This window comes from Biomphalaria glabrata, chromosome 6, assembly GCF_947242115.1.
Source record: "Biomphalaria glabrata chromosome 6, xgBioGlab47.1, whole genome shotgun sequence".
Taxonomy (NCBI): Eukaryota; Metazoa; Mollusca; class Gastropoda; family Planorbidae; genus Biomphalaria; species Biomphalaria glabrata.
Window position 1 is genome coordinate 43,734,832 of NC_074716.1, and position 27,307 is coordinate 43,762,138.

Here is a 27,307-nt window from a genome sequence, read left to right on the forward strand (position 1 = left end):
TTAAACAATAGCTCTGTAGCTTCATTCATGTGCTACTCAATGTTACATAGCACCATTCAGGCGCATGGAGTCATCATTAGACCATAGCATAATTATTGATGCTCTTAAATATACCACAGACCTATATCTATATATATTTATTATATCTTGACTGGACATGGAGGTATTTTAACACTACAAAAAATGTGAAAAATTTTTTAAAAGTTGAAACAAGGCGTTGTTTTGTAAAGTAGTTATGAGCAGTTATTTTTTTCAACCCTAACCTATGTAACATATAATTTTAGATCTAGATCTAGTAATTGAACATAAAAAAAAGTTATCTCGTCTCATAATTTTTAATTGCAATTTTTAGATACATAATCTAGAAAGATCAAGGTAATCAATCTATTTAAATGTACATAAGATGATTAAAATCAACAGATATGAATTATTTCGATCTAGGATTTCTGAAACATTATCTCAATAGAAACGAACAGGAAATGGCTTTGTTTCATATATTTGCATGAATATATAGTTCTGTGATTAATAGCCCATTCAAAACAAAACAAAAATGCCGAGAAATGATTTTGCATTATTTCTAAACTTTGAAAACTAAAGATCATTTCTTTTCTAAGACAGAAGAGATTGATTTTCTTAGATTTGGAGCGACTTCCCTTACAGCTTGAAAAAGAGTAACGTACATAAAAATCTTTATATATAGGTCTGTGAATCGATCAATCGCGTATAAAGTCTAGATATAATATATATATATTGTTACGAATGAACAGTGACAGGTAGAGGTCACTATGTGTGACCCCGGCGAGATGACACAGCACCGAGTGTTATCTGGAATCTATGCATGTAAACAAAGTCAGGATGGGACGTGCCTCACGTGTTGATCCAGAGGACGAACAGATTTACGAAGGGGGGCATTGTGACAAATGAACAGTGACAGTTAGAGGTCACTACGTGTGACCTCGGCGAGATGACACTGCAGCAGGCATCCTCTGGAATCGACATGTATAAACAACAACAGGATGTGATGTTTCCTCCCATGTTGTTCCAGAGGGTACTAGCAGTGTTTTTGCAACAATAGACAAGCGATTAGGGACTCTTTATAAACCAGAGATGTTCATGTGAAAAGAGTCAGTACAGTCGTCGATACTGTTCTCTACTGTGCGAGACAGTAGAAGAGAGTGGACTTGAGCCCCATGTTACAGTGACGAATTGTTATAGTTATAGTTCAATAAAGTTATATAAAGCTGAAAGTTGAGTCGTCAAGTTCTTTGCAGTGTTTCTTTTATTTGTGTGCCTAGTACATTTAGCCAGAAAATCAGAAATACCCAACAATTGGTGTCAGAAGTGGGATGTTTTCTGGCTGAAATATCTTCGAGGAAACTACTTAACCAGCTGTTGGTCAAAGAATTAAGGCAAGAACTTCGTGAGAGAGGTCTGCAGCTCAATGGTAACAAAGAAACACTAACAGAACGCCTAAGACAGGCCCTTATTGAGGAAGATCAAGATCCAGATGAATACATATTTGAATTAAACCCAGATATGACAGAGATCCTGTGTAACATGCAGGGCCAGATGGACTTAATGAAGGAGAGCTTCAAGAAAATAAACGCCATGAATGAAAAAGTAAATGAACAGATGAGCTCTATGAACGAGAAGATTGACCAGAGAGTCAACACTGTGGAAAAAGAAATGGAAGAGATAAGGACTCATGTCCAAGAACAACTGAGTAAGGAACGGGGTACTAGAACAAAAACATTAGTGCCCGAAATCTCTGGGAAGATAAAGCCGCCTGTGTTTGATGGATCCATCTCATGGACTGTTTACAAAAGACAGTTTGAGGCAGCGGCCAAGGTTAATAACTGGAACACTGAAGAAGAGAAAGCGACTGCTCTGGTGTTAGCTTTAAGAGGGAAGGCAGCAGAACTGCTTCAGTCAATAACAAATCAACAAGATTACGCTGCCATTGTTAAGGCTATGGAGCTCCGTTACGGAGACGAACATTTACAAGAAGTTTATAGAGTTCAGTTGAAAACCCGACAACAACGCTCCGGTGAAACCTTGCAAGAGCTAGAGGCGGACATAGAACGTCTTGCTCATTTGGCATATCCAACAGCAGCACAAGACTTTCTGGACGTCATTATCACTGATGCATTCATTGATGCTATTCGAGATCCAGAACTGAAGAAGGCAATAAGAATCAGTGGTAAGCGCAAATCCAGCGAAGCTCTGGTCTACGCCCTCTCCTATGAAGCCGCCAAAGACGCCTCTAAGAATATCCATCATGGGCGTATGCTGGAAGTCCAAGAAGAAGATCTTACACAACTTCTCAGAAGGGTAACTGAAGTGCTAGAAGAACGCAGACCAAATAAGAAGCAAGAAGGACAGAATAGAACCAGTGTACGTTGTTGGAATTGTGGAGAACCTGGCCATCTACAAAGGAACTGCACGAGAAGATTTCCCCGACAAACAGAGTATCAGCACAGACCGGAGACAGATGCAAGGTCAGGTGCTCATGTCTACCAGGGAAACTAACTTTCGCCGGTTTTATGGGGCAAAAATCGGCGATCAAGAACATGACAGCCCCTGCAACTATAATTCCAGTCGCTGTGTTAGGGAAGAATAAAAGTCTGTACATCAATGGTAGAATTGGATCTCGAAATTACCGTTTTCTTCTAGATACTGGTGCCTCACGTTCAGTCATTCGTCCAGACATTGTCAAAAAGAACGAAATCAAGAGAGTGAACTCTTACTCCTTGAAGACGGCCAGTGGAGAGATGATGCCTATACATGGACTGACAAATATAAACTTTGAGCTCGGGCATCAGTCATTTATACATGAATTTCTGATCGCTAACATTACGGATGACTGTATTATTGGGCTCGATTTTATGCAGAAATGTGAATTCTCTCTGAACATCGGAGGTGGTACTTTGAAATGTGGTGATGTTGAGATTCCCTTGCTCGGGGATGAAGATGAAGAGAATGGTCAAATAAGAAGAATCCTTTTAACAGAAGATACAAGTTTGCCAGCTCAGTCTGAAGCAATTATCTGGGGAAAGTTAGAGCATGGTCAAACTGCAACGATGACGGCGATAGTGGAAGGCATTGAAAATGACAACAGCGGAATGGCAGTAGGAAAAACATTGGTCCTTGTCGGAAAAGATCAAAAGGTGCCTGTCAGAATCATGAACCTCGGCCTACAGGAGAGACATCTAGAGAAAGACAGCCCCATCGCAATATGTAATACTCTTGACCTGATCAGAAACTGTAATAATGATATCACGATCGTTAATTCTACCAAACCTTTCAATCCACAAATTACCAAGCTCCTGACAGAAATGAAAGTGAATTTATCAGATGAGCAGTACAGCAAAGCGGAACAGTTGATCATTGAGTTTGAAGATATTCTGCCATCTGATGAAACAGACTGCGGACGGACAAACATGGTACAACATCGAATAGACACTGGAAACACCAGACCGATTCGACAGCCACCACGTCGCTTGCCGCTAGCAAAGCAACAAGAAGCTATGGACATGATAGAGGGCATGACGCAGCAAGGAATCATTGAGCCCTCAAATAGTCCTTGGTGTTCGCCTATTGTCTTAGTAAAGAAGAAGGATGGATCTATGCGATTTTGTGTAGATTACAGAACTCTGAATGAAGTCACACATAAAGATAGTTATCCACTTCCTAGAATCGACGATACTTTGGACACGCTTGCAGGGTCCCAGGTATTTTCTACTCTCGACCTAAAGAGTGGGTATTGGCAAGTTGAAATGCATCCCAATGATAGAGAGAAAACCGCCTTCTCTGCTGGCAATGGCCTCTGGCAATTTACTGTGATGCCATTCGGTCTCTGCAACGCACCAGCCACCTTTGAACGATTGATGGAGAGGGTTTTACGAGGACTTCATTGGACTACATGCCTTGTTTACCTTGATGACATTATTGTCATTGGCAAAACGTTTGAAGAGCACCTTGCAAATCTGAAGGAAGTATTTCAACGGATAAGAAGTGCGGGAATGAGACTCAGCCCAAAGAAGTGTTCCTTATTCAGGAAAAACGTTAAGTACCTTGGTCACATTGTGTCAAATGACGGAGTCAGCACTGACCCTGACAAAGTTGAGGCAGTGAAACGATGGCCTACGCCAAGTAATATCCATGAGCTGAGAAGTTTCTTGGGACTCTGTACATACTACCGACGTTTCGTGCCAAATTTCTCAAACATCTGTAAGGTCCTTCATCAACTGACAGAGCAAAAGAGGCCATTTATTTGGACATCTGAATGTCAAGAAGCTTTCGAGAGGCTGAAAAACACACTATCCTCATCACCAGTATTGGCCTACCCCATTCCAGGGAAGACATTCATACTCGACACAGATGCAAGCAACACTGGAATAGGCGCAGTCTTGTCCCAAAAGGTGGATGAAACTGAACGAGTCATCGCATACTTCAGTCGAAGCCTATCGAGAGCTGAAAGGAACTACTGTGTGACGAGACGTGAATTGCTGGCTGCTGTGGATGCAATAAAACATTTCCACAAGTACCTATACGGGCAGAAATTTATCTTAAGGTCAGATCACGCAGCTCTGCAATGGTTGCTTTCGTTTAAGAGCCCTGAAGGTCAGGTGGCAAGGTGGATCGAACGTCTTCAAACCTATGAATTTGAAACTAAGCACCGAAAAGGGCAAATTCACCAGAATGCTGATGCACTGTCTCGACGACCCTGCAAAGCAGAATGTAAGCACTGCAAGAAGGCTGAAGAAAAGGAGGTAGCTGTTAATTGTCTTCGGCTCGGAGTAGATGTTTCCGGACCCTGGTGTGATAAAAGGATTCGAGAGGACCAAATGCAAGATGAAGATCTGGCTCCCATTCTTCTATGGAAAGAAGATGGACAACGGCCAGATTGGAAAGACATCTCTGAGAAGGGGGTAGCCACCAAGGCGTACTGGGCTCAGTGGGACTCGCTGACGTTGGTCAATGGTGTCATCAAAAGAGTTTGGGAATCTGCTGATGGAACATCCAATCGCCTTCAGCTGATGTTACCGAAGGTGAGAGTTGCTGAAGTACTGAAAGAGATGCATAATGGCGCTAGCGGATCTCATCTTGGTGTCAATAAGACTCTGGAAAAGGTTCGTCAGCGGTTCTACTGGTTCAGATATAGAGAGGATGTAGAGGAATGGTGTCGAAGGTGCGACATATGTGCGGCAGCAAAAGGCCCTCGACGCAAAACTAGGGGTCTTTTGCAACAGTATAATGTTGGTGTTCCATTCGAGAGGATCGCAATAGATGTAGCAGGCCCATTTCCTGAAACCAAGAAAGGAAACAAATACATCTTGGTAGTCATGGACTATTTCAGCAAATGGCCAGAAGCTTATGCCATACCAAATCAAGAAGCTATCACAGTGGCCGAAACACTCGTGGATAACTGGATCAGTCGCTTTGGTGTACCTAATGAGTTGCACTCTGACCAGGGCAGGAACTTCGAGTCCAAAGTTTTCCAGGAGATGTGCAAGACACTTGGCATCGAAAAGACTCACACGACAGCTCTCCACCCGCAATCTGATGGAATGGTGGAGCGATTCAACAGAACCCTAGAACAACATCTGTCTAAGGTTACTGATGACCGACAAGACGACTGGGACACCCATATCCCCATGTTCCTCATGTCATACAGAGGATCCGTTCATAGCACCACAGGATATACCCCAGCGAAGATGTTATTTGGTCGTGAGCTTCGTCTACCATGTGACCTGTTATTTGGGATTCCGAGAGATACGCCAGTGTCTTCAACTGAATATGTCACCAATCTCCGAAGACGATTGGAGAATGCTCATGTATTGGCCCGCAGAAACATCAAGACCAACAGTGACCTGATGAAAACGAGGTATGACAAACGGGCCAATACGTCGGGGTTCCATGAGAATGATCTAGTGTGGCTCTATAACCCACAGAGACGACAAGGCAGATCCCCGAAACTCCAAAGAGACTGGGAAGGTCCATACCGTGTCGTAAAAAGAATAAACGACGTGGTCTACCGGATACAGAAAAGTCCACGGTCCAAGCTGAAGGTTGTCCACGTTGACCGACTCCATCAGTACCGTGGTGAAATAGAATCTGTTCGGGACGAACAGATCTAAGAAGGGGGCAGTGTTACGAATGAACAGTGACAGGTAGAGGTCACTATGTGTGACCCCGGCGAGATGACACAGCACCGAGTGTTATCTGGAATCTATGCATGTAAACAAAGTCAGGATGGGACGTGCCTCACGTGTTGATCCAGAGGACGAACAGATTTACGAAGGGGGGCATTGTGACAAATGAACAGTGACAGTTAGAGGTCACTACGTGTGACCTCGGCGAGATGACACTGCAGCAGGCATCCTCTGGAATCGACATGTATAAACAACAACAGGATGTGATGTTTCCTCCCATGTTGTTCCAGAGGGTACTAGCAGTGTTTTTGCAACAATAGACAAGCGATTAGGGACTCTTTATAAACCAGAGATGTTCATGTGAAAAGAGTCAGTACAGTCGTCGATACTGTTCTCTACTGTGCGAGACAGTAGAAGAGAGTGGACTTGAGCCCCATGTTACAGTGACGAATTGTTATAGTTATAGTTCAATAAAGTTATATAAAGCTGAAAGTTGAGTCGTCAAGTTCTTTGCAGTGTTTCTTTTATTTGTGTGCCTAGTACATTTAGCCAGAAAATCAGAAATACGTAACAATATATATAAGTCTATGGCTTGTCCATGTTACTTTCTATTGCGTGCTGGACTTGTATCTCGTCTTTTCTAACTGCATTTTGAAGCTATTTATAACATTCTCTTGCAACGTAGAAAAAGGCAACGTGGGTTTACTTTTTGTTTTCATGTTGTCAAGTGTTCAGCTCCAAACAAGTCAGCCACTCTCTTTTGTAATTCTAATAAATCATAATTAATGATAATTACCTGTTTTTTAATGTAAATACTGCATAAATGTCACATGGCATTATAGTGTGAGCAATAGCAATGGGTTAAATAAAATTATTAGAACACCTGAAAATGATTTGGTCTTTGCAATGTGAGAAACAAAAACGTTTTGTTATTTTTTTTTAAATTTAGCTGCTCAAACAATCAAGTTTTTTTTTCTCATTTTTTATTGTTTGAATTAAGTTTTGTTTTGTTTTTTTTTAAATTGAAACTGCTTTGCTTGTAACTCTTGTGCACTATTTTCGAATGTTGTTGCCTTGAACTCGGGTATTCCCCCCTCTTCCGTGTAAATCAAGTTTTTATCTTTTCTTTGTTTATTTGTTGTTTGTATTTCAACTGTCTCTTGTGTTTGTGTCTGCTTTGAAAATAGAATTTTATCTGTGAAGGAAAGTTGTCGTCCAAGTGGACGAGATACAGGGTTGGTTATCGTGAAGGCGTAATGAAGATCTCTCTCTCTCTCTCTCTCTCTCAGAGGACGTACGCGTCTAATAATGTTCTAGTTTGCGTTGTCTTTTGTTGGTCTTGTATCAGCTGTTTGATTTGCAGCTCTACTTCCACTCACACGTCCCGTGAAGACTACAACCGGGTACTCCACATCCCGTACAACTCCGCCTGCTCCATCCAGAGCTCACACCGTGACCTTTCACCTAAATTTACCTGGCCAGGTGATAAACATGCAGCAAGTTTTTTTTTTTGTAGGCCACGGCGCTGCCTCCCTTGACGCTCCTGCTCGTGGAGTGAGTGCTGGTGTGGGGGGGGGAGGGTAGAGCTCACATCGACACACAAATACACAGCAGAGGGAAGGTGAAGTGGGTGGGAGGGGAGAGTTTGCTCCTGAAGGTGAAACACACCTGAAGTTTAGGCTCAGCACACAACAGATTTCTTGAACACACAACAGATTTCTTGAACACACAACAGATTTTTTTTTGGACAGCTGTCTTCAACAAACATCTTTCGATACACCTTATATGATAACATGCAACAGTTTTGTTTAACACAAAAGTTTTATTAACTTACAACGGCTTTCTCTCAACACAGCTTTCTATGACACACAACAGCTTTTTATGATATGCAACAGCTTTTTATGACATGCATCAGCTTTCTATGACACGCAACAGCTTTCTATGACATGCAACAGCTTTCTATGACACACAGCAGTTTTCTATGACGCACAACAGCTTTCTATGACATACAACAGCTTTCTATGACATGCAACAGCTTTCTATAACATGCAACAGCTTTCTATGACATGCAACAGCTTTCTATGACATACAACAGCTTTCTATGACACACAACAGCTTTCTATGACATACAACAGCTTTCTATGACATGCAACAGCTTTCTATGACACGCAACAGCTTTCTATGACATGCAACAGCTTTCTATGACATACAACAGCTTTCTATGTCATACAACAGCTTTCTATGGCATGCAACAGCTTTCTATGACATGCAACAGCTTTCTATGACATGCAACGGCTTTCTATGACATACAACAGCTTTCTATGACATGCAACAGCTTTCATGACAAACACGTTTTCTTTTGGCACACACAGGCAGGGTCGGCGTTATGCTGATTTTACCGATTGCTCCTAATTGGGCCCCGCTCCTAACAGAGGCCCCTCAAATCACATTAAGCATATCACTATCAGTCATGGGATTGTCGCAGGCTTTTAAAGATGTCGGACTTATAGGGTTTACATATTTTGTGTATCTTGCGATTGACGTAAATTTAATTAACCCACTGGCGCCTATTGCATTTGAGTTGCATGTTGTTTAATAAATGTCTAATTAAAAGTAATAGTTGTAAAAATAAATTAGAAGAGGGGCCTCGTAGGCAATTATTAAATTGGACCCCGCAATTAGTAAGGCCGGCCCTGAAAACAGCTTTCTATGACACTACAGCTTTTTATGACATAACAGCTTTCTATAGCACACAACAGCTTTCTATGGCACACAACAGCTTTATGTGGCACACAACAGCTTTCTGTGGCACACAACAGCTTTCTGTGGCACACAACAGCTTTCTGTGGCACACAACAGCTTTCTATGGCACACAACAGCTTTCTGTGGCACACAACAGCTTTCTGTGGCACACAACAGCTTTCTATGGCACACAACAGCTTTCTGTGACACACAACAGCTTTCTGTGACATACAGCAGTTTCCTTTTAGCACTCACCAACTTTCTTCGACTCACAACAACATTATTCAACCCACAAGAGCGTTCTTTAGCACACATCTTGCTTGCATACTCAACTGTTGGTATCTTTCGGATAAACACTATCCCCTCGTCGGTATACCAATGTATGTAGTTACACATCATAATTTAGTGTAGAAACTCTTATCTGTTCAAACATCGTATTCGTTGATCAGACACACACACACACACACAGAGGCACACTTTGTGGTTAGTTCGAACACGGAAGTTGTTTATTTAAACAAAAAAAATTACTAGATATCAACTTACTTAATGTGCATGCAAGCAGGGGGCGGACTGGGTGTCAAAATCGTTCCAGGCATTAAAATACAAACGAGGCCAACAATAGATAGCCTTATGATGAGCGTCCATTCGTACCTGTCCACAAAAGTAAAGTTTGATCATGCATCAACAAGTTAACACTCGCATCGATGGCGACAACTTGAATATGTAGTTGTACAATACAATCATGTATAAAACTAAGCTTTTTGTATTTTAGATAGGCCATTCCATCATTAAGGACACTGTTTATTACAGTTTACAATCTATTTAAGACTGAGGTATTAGGTGGGAAGCGTGGTCGAGAGGCTAAGTCTTGGCTTGTCTTGACTACCTAGAAGGGGGCTCGAGGTTCGACACCCTACTCGGGCAGAGTTGTGTTTACTGAGCGCCTAAAGGCAGCACGGAAAACCCGGTACGTGACGTTTTGGCGCCGCCGTTTTGGCCCCGCCGTTTTGGCGACGGGACGTTTTGGCGCGAGCCGTTTTGGCGACGGGACGTTTTGGCGCGAGATATCATTTGACGATAATTTAATAAGCACGTAACTTTTATAATAATGTTTATTTCACTCTACCATAATATTGTATGTATAGTATGAATTCTAACACCGTTCAGCGAATTGTTTTTTTTTTAATTATAAAGATTTTGCTTATTTCATGAATATAGGCCTATAATAAGTCAGATTCCTGAATGGTTATGACATGCTATATGTGAGTTCTTCTAATCGCACTGGATGACATTTTTGGATTTCTTTCCAAAAGATTTAGTTTTTTATTTGACATTAGTGTAATATACGAATTAGCTAAGTCTCACACTGTAATATAACAAAACATCTAACGCTCTATTACGCTGAATGACGACAATAACTCCACACATAGTAAAGATCAAGACTCGGAATGTGGTCAGTACAAACTCTAACGTGAATCCACCAATATAAACAAACACTCTGGGCGACAATAGATAGAAACAAATTCACGACACTAAGATACTTTCAAAAGATATATTTTGAGAAATTGGGTAGGGGTGATTTGGGTGACACATCTCGCATTGACGCAGGTAGAGTTAAACAAATGAAGACAAGACCAGCACCGAGCACTGGTCGTTGGCGTCATGCGTCTGGCGATCATCTCCTTGGGAATGGTCATTACATGTGACACCTATCCCGCCCCCTCTCTTCTGCTCACATTTCACTCCTTGTATATACTCTTTCCTCCACCCCTCCCCTCTCTCACGCGTAAGACGATAATCTGTTTCTAGCACTCCACTTGACATCCCTAGGTGCGAATTTATAATCCTTAATCTTTAATTCCGAGAGCGGCCCAAAGTCTACATACCAAAGTCATTAAATAAACCAATGTTAATGTAAACAAATAATTGCATCAATTTTTAGTCTATCATCGTTTCATTTTTTTTTAATTTTTTTTTTAAATTTTAAAGTAATATCTTAAAAAAACTTTTTGAAAATAAAAGTGTGCCTCTTAATAAACACACATACACAAGCCAAAATGTTTATTAAATAAAATGATGTGAAACACAAACACACATTTACATTTAATACGTGAAAAATATGTCTTAACACAAACACTCATGCAAAACATAGATATGAATAATTCTTTTAAAAGAAATAATACAATAAACGTACATAATGTATATCGCGCCAAAACGTCCCGTCGCCAAAACGACCTTCGCGCCAAAACGGCGGGGCCAAAACGGCGGCGCCAAAACGGCGGCGCCAAAACGTCCTGCTTCGCGGAAAACCAACTCCTAGATAACCCCTCCCCTCCACTGGTCCACAAATGAGATTGGACCAAAGCGCTCTGAGCATGCTATAAGCATGAAAGTAGCGCTATATAAAAGCTATAATAATAATTAGGTAATTACGTAGATGTTGTATTTAACAATTGTAAGGGATGCATGTGTAAGTCAGATGTACTTGAAGTATTTCTAAAGATACTTGATTATACTTAATGCGTGAGTACCTTGTTTGGTGTATTATTATTACGAGCTCGACACATGAGCATGACGTCACATATATTGAACAGGTACCAACAGGAACAAAGACTAAATGACCAAGTTGACTCCAGAGGAAACTTCAAATAACTTTTAATGCATAATGGGCCACAGTCTAGTCCGTCACTAATAACGAAGTTTACCCCTCAAGAGTCTAGCAGTAACTGATTTCTAAAAGTCTATTCTAATCTCTAACCCAAAGTTTATGTCGCCACTATAAATTGTACGTTCACTGTGGGGCTAACAAAGTGCGCAACTAAACTAACTATCTAACACAATACATACAGCTTACGTTCATAAACTCCGCCACCAACCCACTCCGCCATCAACGCCTTGAAATTAGTTGCTTACTGCTATTATACATTTCATCCATCTAACGTTGTCGACTTGTGGCTTAACCTTGACCTATCACTTTGTTGAACCTTTGGGGCACCACACTAGATTTGTTGACCATCTTTCTCCATTCCTGTCTTTTGCCTTTGATGTTGTCTTCCCATTGCTTTCTGCCTCTGCTTCTTTTTCCCGGTACTGTTTCCTGAAGGAGGATTTTTGCGACCCCCGAGAACCTTGTGATATAGCCAGTAGTTTGACATTTGGCAGTAGTTACCAGGTCATCATGGGTTTCAATTGCTTTGTTTATCTGTTGTTTTTTTTTTTAATTTCTTGATTTGTGAAGTGGTCTTTGTAAGTGATACCTAGGATCTTTCTGTAGCATCTCAATGCCATGGCTACAAAATACTTAGTCCAATACTAGTCAACTTTAGTAACTCTAATAGAAATATGTTACAGGTCTAAAAAAAATAAATAACTGGTGGGGTTTGAGTGTAACACAATTTGTTTAGAGTTTTTAAAGTTAAAAGCGAAGATGCTAAGTAATGTGTTATTCTTGGATGCAATTTAAGTTGCTATGAAAATTTTTTTACTAGTAAGTAAGTCGTTAAGAAAAGTGTAGTTTTTTTTAAAAACAAAATCTACTTCTTTGCTAAGAATTGTTTTTTAGGGAGAGATAAAGTGAAGAAGAGAAAAACGAATTGGAACAGTAACTTTAAAATACAACAATTTCAGTCATAGGCCAAATGGTGTCGTGTGTTAGGAGAAGTGATTTTTTTTTATTATTGCCTGTTAATAAGGAGAGATATATCAATTGGTAGCAAAGAGTTTGTGAACGTTTTGAAAGAAGTTTTATCCATTCGCTTGTAACGAATAGTTTATGAATGTAGCGTTTCTGTATGGTGTGAAGCAAGTTCTCCGTGACCAGCTAGATGGTATGTGTGTGTGACAGAGTTGGCAAAGAATCAGAGGAGTTGAAGGCACCCCATCTACTTCAGTGCACTCAATCATCGCCGCCTTTCTACTCCAGCAGCCTCCCCTCTTCTATCTTACATCTTTGTGTATTATGCGGTGCACTCAATCATTACCCCCCCCCTTCTCCGTCACCCCTCTTTTGTTCACCTGAGATTGTGTTTTGATTCAGTCCATGGCAAAAAGATGATATAAGATGTTATGTGTACACATGTTTACATTCAGTTAGCTTCGCCCTGGTGTCTCCACACTAGTTACTGAGACACTTGGTACTAAGGCACTTGGTGTCTCCACACTAGTTACTGAGACACTTGATACTGAGACACTTGGTACTAAAGCACTTAGTGTCTCCACACTAGTTACTGAGACACTTGGTACTGAGACACTTGGTACTGAGACACTTGGTGTCTCCATGAGACACTTGGTGTCTCCACACTAGTTACTGAGACACTTGGTATCTTTACACTAGTTACTGAGACACTTGGTACTAAGGCACTTGGTGTCTCCACACTAGTTACTGAGACACTTGGTACTGAGACACTAGTTACTGAGACACTTGGTACTAAGGCACTTGGTGTCTCCACACTAGTTACTGAGACACTTGGTACTGAGACACTAGTTACTGAGACACTTGGTACTAAGGCACTTGGTGTCTCCACACTAGTTACTGAGACACTTGGTACTGAGACACTAGTTACTGAGACACTTGGTACTAAGGCACTTGGTGTCTCCACACTAGTTACTGAGACACTTGGTACTGAGACACTAGTTACTGAGACACTTGGTACTAAGGCACTTGGTACTGAGACACTTGGTACTGAGACACTTGGTGTCTCCATGAGACACTTGGTGTCTCCACACTAGTTACTGAGACACTTGGTACTGAGACACTTGGTATCTCCACACTAGTTACTGAGACACTTGGTACTGAGACACTTGGTGTCTCCATGAGACACTTGGTGTCTCCACACTAGTTACTGAGACACTTGGTACTGAGACACTTGGTATCTCCACACTAGTTACTGAGACACTTGGTACTAAGGCACTTGGTGTCTCCACACTAGTTACTGAGACACTTGGTACTAAGGCACTTGGTGTCTCCACACTAGTTACTGAGACTCTTGGTACTGATACACCTAGTGTCTCGACACTAGTTACTGAGACACTTGGTGTTTCCACACTATTTACTGAGACAATTGGTACTGAGATACTTGGTGTCTCCACACTATTTACTGAGACACTTGGTACTAAGGCACTTGGTGTCTCGACACTCGGTACTGGAGTCACGTAATGCTAAGAAACTTTGTAATGAATTAAAAATACAACAACCGCAAAAAAAAAAAAAAAAAAAAATATCTTGAACATAGATATACCTCTGCTTCATAGATTAAAATTCAGTATGTACTTCCTTAAATGTACCTTTTGAAACATACAGTGTAACAACATGGCTAGAACCAGAAAAAAAATGTCTGACAATATATGTCTGATAATTGATTTTTTTTTTAATTTTTATAATATAACTTCTTCATTTGTTTTTAAGTTTCAGAGGTTGTGTACTATATATTTTAGGTTATCATAATAAGTTTTAATGCGACTTGCTTCGGCATACAACCATTATTACAATGTGCCCCCCCCCCACCCCATTTATTTTTTTCGTGGGTTAGAAATAAAATGTTTTTAAAAAAGGACTACATTTCTCAAATGCACATTTTGTATAAAAAATCATATGCCATTAGTGTAGTTTACAGAGTGAATGTATTTCTAGTTGTTTGAAGTCCAATATAGGACTAATGATGATCTTTCACTGCTTTAAAAAAAATAAAATTTCAAGTTCTTTTGTTGTACCTATTTTTGCACGGAATTCATGCGTTCTAACTTTCATTCAAGAGTATATTTTAAAGGTTTACGAAAACCAATGTATGAAGGTAAATGATAGTAAGTACCCCGGTACACTATTTTAATGACTGGTGGAGATTAGCGATTACAGCGAGGTTACTTCACTTTAGTTAGATGCGTTATGTAAATTGGAAGTATGCTGAGAATGAATTACTAAACGCCTGACCACATAGTTGAAGCCTTTATTATAATTGTTTTGAGTTCAAAAAAAGAGTCACAATAGACATGGAACGAATCTTATGTACATATTGTTTCACAAAAGCTTAGAACATTGGTAACATCATCAGAGTATAACATAGTGACTAGGTTTTAAAAAAAATGTGAGGGATATTTAACAAAATGTAATGAGGCGTTGTTTTTGTTTTAGCCAGTGTGTGTGTTTAAATCAAATGTCTTGTGTTTTGTAAATCAAATGTCTTGTGTTTTGTAAATCAAATGTCTGTGTTTTGTAAATCAAATGTCTGTGTTTTGTAAATCAAATGTCTTGTGTTTTGTAAATCAAATGTCTTGTGTTTTGTAAATCAAATGTCTTGTGTTTTGTAAATCAAATGTCTGTGTTTTGTAAATCAAATGTCTGTGTTTTGTAAATCAAATGTCTTGTGTTTTGTAAATCAAATGTCTTGTGTTTTGTAAATCAAATGTCTTGTGTTTTGTAAATCAAATGTCTGTGTTTTGTAAATCAAATGTCTGTGTTTTGTAAATCAAATGTCTGTGTTTTGTAAATCAAATGTCTTGTGTTTTGTAAATCAAATGTCTTGTGTTTTGTAAATCAAATGTCTTGTGTTTTGTAAATCGAATGTCTGTGTTTCGTAAATCAAATGTCTTGTGTTTTGTAAATCGAATGTCTGTGTTTTGTAAATCAAATGTCTTGTGTTTTGTAAATCGAATGTCTGTGTTTTGTAAATCAAATGTCTTGTGTTTTGTAAATCAAATGTCTTGTGTTTCGTAAATCGAATGTCTGTGTTTTGTAAATCAACTGTCTGTGTTTTGTAAATCAAATGTCTTGTGTTTTGTAAATCAAATGTCTTGTGTTTTGTAAATCGAATGTCTGTGTTTTGTAAATCGAATGTCTGTGTTTTGCAAATCAAATGTCTGTGTTTTGCAAATCGAATGTCTTGTGTTTTGTAAATCGAATGTCTGTGTTTTGTAAATCAAATGTCTTGTTTTTTGTAAATCAAATGTCTGTGTTTCGTAAATCAAATGTCTGTGTTTTGTAAATCAAATGTCTTGTGTTTCGTAAATCAAATGTCTTGTGTTTCGTAAATCAAATGTCTGTGTTTCGTAAATCAAATGTCTTGTGTTTTGTAAATCAAATGTCTGTGTTTTATAAATCATATATCTTTGTTTTGTAAATCAAATGTCTGTTTTTTGTAAATCTAATGTCTACATGTGCATTGCATTTCTCTGGTTCACTTTCAAGAGCTGACAATATTATTAACAAACTTGTGAAAGGGGGGTAACACATTTAAACATCGCTCTTTTATCTCCCTTATGTTATTTTAACCAGCAGCCATTGAAGTTAGACAATCACACACACACACACACACACACATATACACATACATACGTTATATTTAAAATCTCAATACATTCTCAGAATTGAAAATAAATTGAAAAATGACATGCAAGGGACAAAACTAGAGTAAAGACTCAGTAAAGTAAAAATGTATCATTTTCATCTCCCTTTATCAGCTTCAAGTGCAAACTTTTATAACACCAACATGTCTCGCAAAAAGTCTTTGACATGTACAAGTGCGAGAATTTTTATTCTCATTCATCGTAATTCTGTCTGATTTGGAATATATAGACATACACTGATACATATCCCCATTTCATTTTTATGCAAAAGCATTTTCGTTTGAGTTGTAATGCACACCTCATTATGTCCTGGAAAACTCATGTAATGTTGAAAATGCTATAATCTATAATATGTATACCATTCCATATGTAATTTACAGAAGAACATTTTTGAAGCACTACATCTAAAACAAAGGATCTTCGAACAAATGTATAGTTTAACATGCCCTCAGGCGAATTAATTCATAGTATCTTCAGACGTCTAGCTGAGTAGACTGTGTCTCATTTCTAAATGTCTTTATGTTTGCGACTGATCAGCCACGAATGAAGATGTATTTATGTTGTTATTTAGCGTGTCGAAAATCTCTTTGGGGGTTTCTGGCGCGCTATTTGTAACGCTGTCTGCAAGAAAGGATATTCTTGGCGCACCATTTCTATTAGAGTATGTCGTCCTTAATGGTGTCTCCGATGTATCACTTCTGACGTTCTCTAGACCTACTTGAGATGTGCTTGGATTGTCAATGTTGTCGGTGTATTCTGTTGGCTGCGACGACTCTGGTGTGGCTTCAGTTGACTGTGAGATTAAAGGAATCGGAGCTTCAATGCTGATCGATTGCGAGAGCATTGTATTCATATCTTCCGAGGAATTGGCATTGGCATCCTCTTTTGGCGTTTCTCCAGAGACGCTTGCTGCCTTCTGCACGTCTTCATCTTTTGGATTTTGTTTGTCGGAATCTTGTAGCGATGGACACAGAATGTCATTGTGCCCTTTTTCTTCTAACAAGTTGTCCGAGATTTGTGTGAGATCTGACACATGCTCGACAAGCATTCCCAGCTCGGTTGTTGAGTTGTCGTCTACGTTACAGTTAGACACAGACTCGTTTGAAGAGTCGGAATCGTCTGATTCACACAGAAAGTATATATTGTCACGGGCGGGCGATGAGGGAAGCGTGTTCGTATTCGGCACCACCGTGGATACTGGCGCCGCTGGTTGAATGTTAGCGTAGCTGGCCTTTTGGTTGGCGTTGACTTTATCGTAGGCCTCGTAGATGTGCTCCTCGTTATCCGTGCTCTCGCTCTCGGCTCTCTTCTGCAAGGAGTACACATTCTCTGAGAAGCACTTGGGTGTAAAGGTGAAGGCCGGCTCATTACCGTGCACCACGTCTGCAGTTTTGCATTGCTGGTGCCGATTGGACTTTGTTGACCGGACGTCAATGACGTCGTCATAGTTCGAGATTATGTTCAGGTCAATAGAGCGAGCCCTGCCCGAACGGTCCAAAGCCTGATAGGGGGATGACTCTCTTGGTTTACAAGACGTTGTATTGGAACCTGGCGACGGAGGCTCGGTCGCTGGAGGTTTGACGTCGGTGGGCTCGTGTCGAGCCGTCACCGATCTCAGCTGTGGCAGTGGCAAGGCGCCAGCGTTAGTAGCCAGCAGGAAAGGCGTGGCGATTTTGTTGTTTGGCGGTGGCTTTCGAGCAGTCTCTGAAATGACCTCATAGTCTTCCTGGGAGTCATCAAAGTTTAAACCCTCTTCCCGGTCATCCTCGGCGTCCGCGACACTGTAAAGAGAGTCTGACTCCTTGCGGCAGAGATCAAGGGTGTTTGACTTTGAGGAGCTCTTTGACTTCTTGGAACTCTTCGACCCGCGTCCAGTACTGATGGTGTATCGGTTGGGTATCGTGGTTGCAGTGGCGTGGTTTTCCTTGGCCGAGCTGTAGATGTCAGAACTGCCATGCGTTTCCACTTCATTATCTTTAATAACTTCATAAGTGTCGCCCATGGAGCTCTTCAACATCCTGGACTCTTCTTTCTTGTTGATTCTTTTATTCTTTTTAACAATGTAACTGTTGATGAGAGGAAAACAAAAAGAGTGATTACTGTTGGAATAGTTTCTTCATATTGAATGACTTTTGCAAAGAGCATCTTTATTGCTACTGCATGCTCAGTACGCTATGGTCCAATCACTTTTGTGGTGGTGGGTGGGGTATCTGGGTGAAGGTTTGCGTGCTGCCTTTTTGGCGCTCAGGAAATACAATTCATCTCAAGCAGGGATTCAAACTCGAGACGCCCTGATAACATTTTTTTTATTGTATTTATAACCGGGAGGAGTATTTTTTATTTAAATACAGGTATCTCTCAGATCTATTTCTATCAGCAGATCGATGTGATATTGAACGTTTGTTTCAAGCCTAGATTTGTTATTGTTGCCCCATTCACACCCATCCTTTCCCCCTATCTTCCGTTTCAGTCCCGGCATACTCACCATATAGATCCAACGACTGCCAGGACCAACAGTACACTTGCACCCATCATGCTGGCACCGACAATCACTAAAAACATCTCGTTTTTGGAGGGTTCTGGAGTTGATTTAGAAGATTGAAAGATAACTTTTAAATAAGAAAATAGTTTTAAAAAAAAAAATTATTAAGCGTAATTGTGGCAATTAGTTTGGATCAGTCATGTAAATAAATTTTAATAGATCTAGACTAGCAATAATAAATCTGTGCGATTATAAATATTTTTACCAATGGTTTTTGTTTTGCGCAATGTCATGCTTTTAACTTTCTCAATACGATATAATCCTATCACTTGTCTGGACTAGGGAAGGATGGAGAAAGAAAAGGGGGGGGGGTACCTGGTGAATATTACCATGATCGCTTTTTAAATGCATTTTATATTTTTTTTTAAAGTACGACTTCAATTCATGCCTCCTCTAGCCAATGCACTGTGCCCGCGAAGCGCTTACGAAAATAGAAGGTTATATAGTTATCTATCGTTAGTTTCACACTTTTAAGCGACGACCCAGTTTTCTACACAAACTATAAAGGGTATTATTTCTTATAGCACCACATTAATCAAGTACAATTTCTTTCCATTGTTCGATCGCAAACACAATAATTAATTACCAAAAGACAATAAACCAATGGGTTATTTTTTTTAAATTGATTCTCATTTTATCAGATGCAAGAAATAATTGTGCTAAATGTTCAGTTTGATCCGAGACTGGGTGTGGAAGAAATAACGTGTACTAACTGTGCACCAGACAGACAGAGTGAGTTGGTATAAGCTTTTTTATAAAAAGAAAAAGTCGATTAAAAACGACTGTGATAAAGTTATAATAATAATAATGATATTTTGTTTTTTAATAATCATAATAAAAATCTTTATTATCTATAAGGAAATTTGTTTTACAATTGTGACTGAGGTTATTTTATTTAATTATATGCAGAAACCATAAAATATGAGGTATATTTTCTTTAAAATGACTTTAGTTGACGTATTTGAGATAGAATTGATAATTCCTGACGAAGGCATGAACAAGATCGATTGTATTATGTGCGTTCGCCAGGTACAGAGATCTTTGTAATAAATGTTCAAAAGGAATATTCCAAAGCAAAAAAAAAAAAAACAAGAAAAAACATTTAAAAATAATTTTTTTTTTGTTAAGTCAGTACCTCCATTATACAACTTCAAATAAAATAAAATATGAAACAAAAAGAGTTTTAAAAAATGTTTGGCTCGAACCGGGAATCAAGCCTGTGATTTTGTGCTACTAATTACGCCAGAGGGCAATGCAAAATTGTTTCAATTATTAATTGGTGCATTCATTATATGGACATCTAGATCTAGAACCATATCTAGACTTCTGATTTAGAACTCTTCAGATCTAGTCTAGATCTAGATCTACTTCTAGATTTGGAATCTAGATGTTATTTGTATTAGATTTACGTAAAAATGTAAGCAAAGCTTAGATAAGCTTTCAATAAACTTATAACAACTTTAAATTTAATAAACAACTGGTACAATACGGCTAACTACGCCATGTTTTTTTTTTTAATTGACTAATCCCAATGATAGGCCTTTACATCTAGACTGAAATGACAATGCGCACAATTCGTGAGCATTAATTTATTAAATTCTTTAAAAATAATAAATAACAAGGTTTCTAAGACAGTTTGTTAGGAAACACAAACTCAAAATCGGCCCCCCGAAGTGGTCCACCCAGGCAGGTAAAAAGGCAGGTATCAATATTTTCAGAAAGAACATGAGAATTAAATTCTGTCAAAGACAAATGATAGAGAAGAATGGAGAAAGAAGGTTGACAGATCTTGTGTGGTACCCCAGCGGTTCAGCAAACCAAAGGATAGGTGAAAGTGAATGTGAAGTTAAATGAATATCTATTTATCTAATTGCTTTGTAAATGCTCAATCTTCTAATTCCTCAAAATAAAAATAAAAAATTCGTAAAAAAAATAAAAATTCCTTTAGTTCAGTGTACTATGTAAATACATCAACACTGCAGTTCACACGATAATATGAAAAATTACTTATTAATTGTTTTGAATTCGTGTAAATGTATGACAGAACTTACTTAATTTAGCAATACAAATGTAAAAAAAAATAATATTTTGACAAAAAAAATCAAAAACCTTTTGTGTAAAATATGAAGAGTATTATGACATCCCCTACTAAAGAGCCTCCAGTGTTTACTATAAATAGTGAATAGTTGTAAAGGTGGGGTATTTTTATGAAAAAACTGCTTGCATAAGTGATTTAAAAAATTAGATTTTTCGCTTTCCGAAAAGAAAAAAGTAGCCGTTGCATCAGAACTTGAAATGGACTAAAATATTATGATGTCGGATTTTCAATATCTTTTCTAGTTTACGAGATCTAAACGGGACGGACGGACGGACAGAAATTTCACACAAAACTAAAAGCGTCTTTTGGGCCGCTAAAAACTTACATTCGGAAATGCCCGAATGCGATAGTCCTTTCAAGAACGCGATAGTCATTTCAAACCCGATATTGGATCTAGATATAAGTATAGTTCTTTTGTCAAATTTAAATTATTTATACATCAACTGTTAAATTTCTACGAAAATCATTAGAGCCGGTTTTTTTTTAGATAAGCGTCCATGCAGGTTTCAGGTTCCTGGTTCCATGAAGTTCTGACTTGAATAGAGGTATTGCAAAAAAAAAAAAAAGTGCGGCAGCGATAAGAAAATTGCGCACCATGGACATTTTTTAAACCTAACTCTTCAAACCATACATAACATTTTAGAAAATCCAAAAAGCCAACCTGGCAATACATAATTTTAATCAACAATAGTTATCACGTGACAGTTTTTTCCCCGTTGTTTTTATCAGTATTATCACGTGACCGTTCGTTTCGATGAATGAGGTCCATTGAAGTCAGTCTCTTACCTGAAATAGACATGTAAATGCTTTGATTCGCCTGACCAGAGAACTGCACGCCCAATATCTTGGGCAACCTTTCGTTGAACCGGTACTTGGCATTGCCGGTCCCCAGTTGTTCCCAGTCCCTGTCATAGACAAATGTGAACAGTAGATTTGTCGTGGCACAACAAGCAACTACAGTTTTACACTTCCACATCAAGGGATTCGTTGTTCTTACTTAGAAATGATTTCTAGACACAAATTGGGGCATAACATGCAATCACAATTGTACACTACCAAATGAATGGATCCTTTTTTTTTTTAATTAGTTATGGAGTTTGTGCCTGATGTCCTGGTCCTATGTACTCGTTTATAGCTGTATATGTGATTTCGTTAGTCAAGTTGTTTGTGTTTATGTATCACTAAATCACCAATTTAGTTTGCTAAAGCTTAGTGTGCTGTAATTTATTTTTTTTGCTATCAGATGCAAATTTTACATAAACAGCAAAGCTTCAAAACAATATTAATATAGTACATATATTTTTATCATTACTATTTTAACTGAACAACTTTGTCTTATCTATTAAGGTAGTGGAATGTCCTTCCAGAGTTATGGTCTTTTTACATAATTTGGATTTTTAAAAATTCATTCTGCACTGTATCACAGTGAACTCACCGTAAAAGTCAAATTTTGATCTAGATCTAACTTTGTGTCTAAAACTATCATTACTACCATTACCATGCATTTAAAAAAAATTGAAATTTCACTTAAAGAATGAATAAAGCTCTGAAGATAATTACGCAGATCAGTCAGACATGGAAGAAACTAATTGATCTCTTTCTCATTGTCCCAGGATCAGTCAATTTAAAATAGATTCACATATCACAGTAGGACAACTCTACATGCTTGTTGGCATCATATTTAAATGTCATAATTGCATCGTTTTTTAAGTGTGGTCCTACTAGGGGGCGCGATGGCTGAGTGGTTAAGCGCTTAGCTTACGAACCTGGGGGTCCTGGGTTCGAATCTCAGTGAAGAGTGGCGTTTTAAATTTCGGGATTTTTTCCACACAGCTCTAATGGGTTCTTTACTTTCGTTAGGTAAAGTAAAGTAAACTAAAGTTGGTCTTTGTGCTGGCCACATGACACCCTGCTCGCTAACCGTAGGGAGAACTTTACTTTAAAGGGTTCTGTTAGGATTATATAAACTCTTTATGTTGTTTTTCAAGTTGAGAGAGGCTCTTTATCTTTTTCTCATTCTCCCCTTCCCCTTCGCTCTTTCTTTATCTCGTTTTCTAGCCCTACCTCACCCTCTCTCTTATTCTTCCTCCCTGTCTCACTTTCTATTTGTTTCTATTTACTATTTTCTCTATCTTCCTCTCTCTCTCTCTCTCTCTCTCTCTCTCTCTCTCTCTCTCTCTCTCTGTTTCTCCCTCGGTAACATCTCTACCTCTAGTTACTTACTGTGCACAGGCACCTCGTTTAGTCGTCACACTCACGTTCATGTGCTCGGACACTTCTTCTAAGTCCCACACCGTGACGTCAGACTGCTCTCCTGTTGGAGATAATTCAAATTGCCACACTTTAGCGTCCTTGCTAGGGCAGTACCTGATGAAAAATGTACTTCGTTCGCATTCTGCAAAGCAGTAAAAATACTTGTTGAACCATATGTGGAAGTGTTTTTACAAAGGTTCTATCAACTCACTCTGTCTGTCTGGTAAAAAGTTTGTACACGTGATTTCTCCCACACCCAATCTCGGATCTAGCTGAAATTTAGCACAATTATTTCTTTTACCTGACAACACAAGAATCAATATAAAAATTAACAAATTAGTTAATTAACTATTGGTAATAAATTATTTTGTTTGGTATCTCGCACAAGGGAAAGAAATTATTGACTGATGGAAACTCTACAATCTTCCATGTTCATAAGCTCTCCACTAGCAGAGTGGTTACCGTGTTGGCTTGAGAAGCATGAGAAGGCTTAAGCCATGATTTCGAATTCAGGTCGTTCTGCCCCCCCCCCTTTTTTTTTCAATTTTTATAAATGTTTTTTTTTATTGTTAGTCTAGATTCTAGATCTATTAAAAATGTAATTACATGACTAATTCAAACTAATTGACTGATTCAAACTAATTGATACAAGTACGCTTTATATACGCTTTGTTTTTGTTTTTTAAAGTATTTTTAATTTTTTTTTTCAAATGTATCAGCATTCACTACAGAAAGAGGTGGGGGAAGGAGCTACTTTATTAACCGATACCACAATAATAAAGGTTCAATAGGCCATTCTTTAAATGTATGTGGCACATTTGATACGTGTATCTCATTAGTCTACACAAAGGGCTGAAGCTAGATCAACGGAAAGGTTTTCGCAAATTGACGAACATTAGGCTTCTCGATCTCCTTGTCCGAAAAAAAAACCCACAACTTTTTAACTAGATGCTGATTTTTTTTTAGTCTTGACAATCTAAACTGCGCTCGATTCACGTGAGGAGATACAGGATGTGATCTTAGCGAGTCTTTCTTTCTATAGTGCAACGTACTCGCTTATGTGGAAGCCCATAGGAGGTCATATTCACTCTCTTTCTTAGCTTATCAGTTTCCTCTCTATGGACATTTCCTCATTATGGACATTTTCCCAAAGAGACTGAAAGAAATGGAACAGGCCTAGAAACCTTTCCACGGTGTCAAAGTCATTCGAAGATCTTTGCACCCTGTCAAGACAAAACTTCAGTTATATATTTATGTGCTGGACACTACTAGAGTTGTAGTGCAAGTAATGTGAGAACAAATGAAAAGAAAGCTATCTCAAGTATGTAATGCTATTTAACACTCCATTCACCCTCGTTTATAAATTGAGTTTCTTTTATACACTAACTCTTGGGCGACCCCTGTGAGTCAGCTGTAGGGACCTACACAATATATACAATAAAAAATGTCACATAAAAGTTGCTAGCTAACACGAACTTCTTAAAGGAGATGTGTGTGTGTGTGTGTGTGGATGAGCGCCAGTAATTTTGATGGAGAAATGCGAGGCCTATAACAGTGACATAAGAAACATAACACTGTAGAACTGTAGTTTTGATGACCAGACTTGTCTGTAAAGTCTCCCGAAGACGGCCCTTGAACCATGAACTCCGCACAACAGTATATAGATCGCCATATAAAAGGATGATATCAATGTAAACAGAGCTTCAATTTGAGTACCCTTGAAGTAGCAACCAAGAGTTATTTTGTTATATTTTCGGCCACCCCGCCGTATCCACTTACTTAATATTGTGTACATTTAAAAGTACCGTGTTGCAGCTAATGATAACAACAAAAAAAAATTTGAGCCTGCGAAACATAACAGTTTTATACCCAGCTTCTGGGTTTTTCCGTTTGCTACTCGTTTAATAACGCTTCGCCGAAGACTGCATAACGTTACAAGTAAAACGGAAGTGTCATCTGGGCGTCAGCTATAAAAACGAGTCCACTTGGGATTGTGGTTTTCATTGTAAACACAACGCCTATTAAACTTCCACGAGTCATTTTCCTTTCACTCGTTTTGTAATAGATCGACAGCTATGACCAACACAAATAATATTAGGCTTTATACTTTCTGTATTTAAAGAAGTATTGTAGTATGGTGGCCGAGCGGTAAAGCGCTTGGCTTCCGAACCGGGGTCCGAGGTTCGAAACCTGGTGAAGACTGTGGTTTTTAATTTCGGGATCTTCATGCGCCTCTGATTTCACCCAGCTTTAATGGGTACCTGACATTAGTTGGGGAAAAGTAAAGGCGGTTGGTCGTTGTGCTGGCCACATGACACCCTCGTTTACCGTAGCACACAGACACAGATGACCTTTACATTATCTGCCCTATAGACCACAAGGTCTGAAAGGGGAACTTTACTACTTTACTTAATAATTTAATTTTAATTTTCGCGGCCCTGTACTGAAATCAAACAAGTTACTTAAAAAAAAAGTTGTTTTGTTTTTAAATCCATTCCTCCTTTATAAATCTGATGCTGGTAGCCTATAGAATTTCTTCATCTATTATTCTACATTATTGCAAGTAATCTTTTCAGTTCACTTTGCACAATCCAATTCTTCTATTAGCAGTCCTGCTAATGTTGGTACACAAGACGGTGCGCAAAATGTTCGTGTACGTCTATTTATTTATTCAACCTCATACTAAATACAGACAAACATTTGAGTCAAATGCGGGAATTCCCGCTGAAGCCGTGTGCAAAATAAAAAGACATAAGCCTTATTTAATTTTAAGCTAATTGTTTCTTTGTTGTTTTTTGTTTTTTTTGTTATTTTTTTTATAACGGTCAAACCAGAGTTTTCACTTTGTGGTCTATTAGGTAGATTTTTTTCCCCAAAGATATACATAAACTGTCAAATGTCTAGAAAAATGGTAAGAGACATTTTTGATATACTCGCCGCCAACCCAGTGTCCAACTTTTTGATTCTTGAATTCACAAAAAGTTTGCAAGCTGATAGGAGGAATTTTCGAATGAAATGAATATAGAAAAACGTGAGTTTCTAGGGCAATAACTACTCATGGTCTTTCTTAGACGTGCATCTTTGTCTTTACCAACGTGTTGTGTGTCCAGATACCTACAAACATTTGTTAACAAGATATCAAGGGCAGTTTGGGTTACGTGCGCACACGTATATATTTGGACTTGCGACTGACCCGCAGGGGGCTGCATAGCATGCATGTTTTAATTGGGCTCTCTTCGGTATAGTGTTTTGTCCTATGTGTGGTGCCCCAACGGTTCAACAGACTAAGTGAAGGAGAGTCCTATGTGTGGTGCCCCAACTGTTCAACAGACTAAGTGAAGGCGAATCCTATGTGTGGTGCCCCAACGGTTCAACAGACTAAGTGAAGGAGAGTCCTATGTGTGGTGACCCAACTGTTCAACAGACTAAGTGAAGGCGAATCCTATGTGTGGTGCCCCAACTGTTCAACAGACTAAGTGAAGGAGAGTCCTATGTGTGGTGCCCCAACTGTTCAACAGACTAAGTGAAGGAGAGTCCTATGTGTGGTGACCCAACTGTTCAACAGTCTAAGTGAAGGAGAGTCCTATGTGTGGTGACCCAACTGTTCAACAGACTAAGTGAAGGAGAGTCCTATGTGTGGTGCCCCAACTGTTCAACAGACTAAGTGAAGGAGAGTCCTATTCTACATGTTCGAATCCGTTGTTGTTGTTGTTTATTCTATAACAATGTAACGGTTAATTTGAATGATTTCGAACACATTTTATGCTGCGAAGGCTCTTTTCTTCTAAAGTTTAACTTATGGCAGTGGACCCACCACGCCATGCCAAGACACAGAGATATTTGAATAAAACAAAAAGGATTTACTTGAAGGCCATGATGAATCCGAACTATTTAATGACATTGCCAAACATATTATAATGGAGGCAGCCATTTGGTGAGAAGAAATAAATTCACTCAATAAGACATTTGGTCGTTGGCCTGAAAAAACAAAAGTTATTCACTTTCGATAATCTTTGGAATTCACAACACACTAGCCTATGTGAATAACTATGTGTTATTAGACTGAACTTTAGCGGTTCTGTTTGTATTTAGTGCTAAACACTTTCCGAGAGATGAACTCTAGAAACACACTGAAGTGAGTCGAAAATCTCCTTTAAACACCAGAATATCCAAAACAGA

The 27,307-nt window shown here is 38.9% G+C and overlaps 2 protein-coding genes across 2 annotated transcripts in view; one reads left to right on the forward strand and one right to left on the reverse strand.

The window, feature by feature from the left end:
* The window catches only part of LOC106057501 (activating signal cointegrator 1 complex subunit 3-like), a 180,310-nt gene that overhangs the window by 137,150 nt on the left and 15,853 nt on the right, over positions 1–27,307 (forward strand). The gene's annotated exons all lie outside the window — the stretch shown is intronic.
* On the reverse strand, positions 14,824–18,818 carry LOC106057502 (uncharacterized). The gene is made up of 2 exons (XM_056033455.1): positions 18,721–18,818; positions 14,824–18,301 (listed from the first exon to the last, which is right to left on the reverse strand). The coding sequence occupies exons 1-2, from the start codon at positions 18,795–18,797 to the stop codon at positions 16,753–16,755; spliced, it is 1,626 nt and encodes a 541-aa protein (XP_055889430.1). The 5' UTR covers positions 18,798–18,818; the 3' UTR covers positions 14,824–16,752.

What these genes read in the sequence shown, in the direction of transcription:
- LOC106057502 (XM_056033455.1), bottom strand. Translation starts at nt 18,797, where the DNA reads ATGTTTTTAGTGATTGTCGGTGCCAGCATGATGGGTGCAAGTGTACTG. An exon ending in GCAGTCGTTGGATCTATATG is followed by an intron (nt 18,302 to 18,720) that starts GTGAGTATGCCG and finishes TCTCATCAACAG; the next exon opens with TTACATTGTTAAAAAGAATA.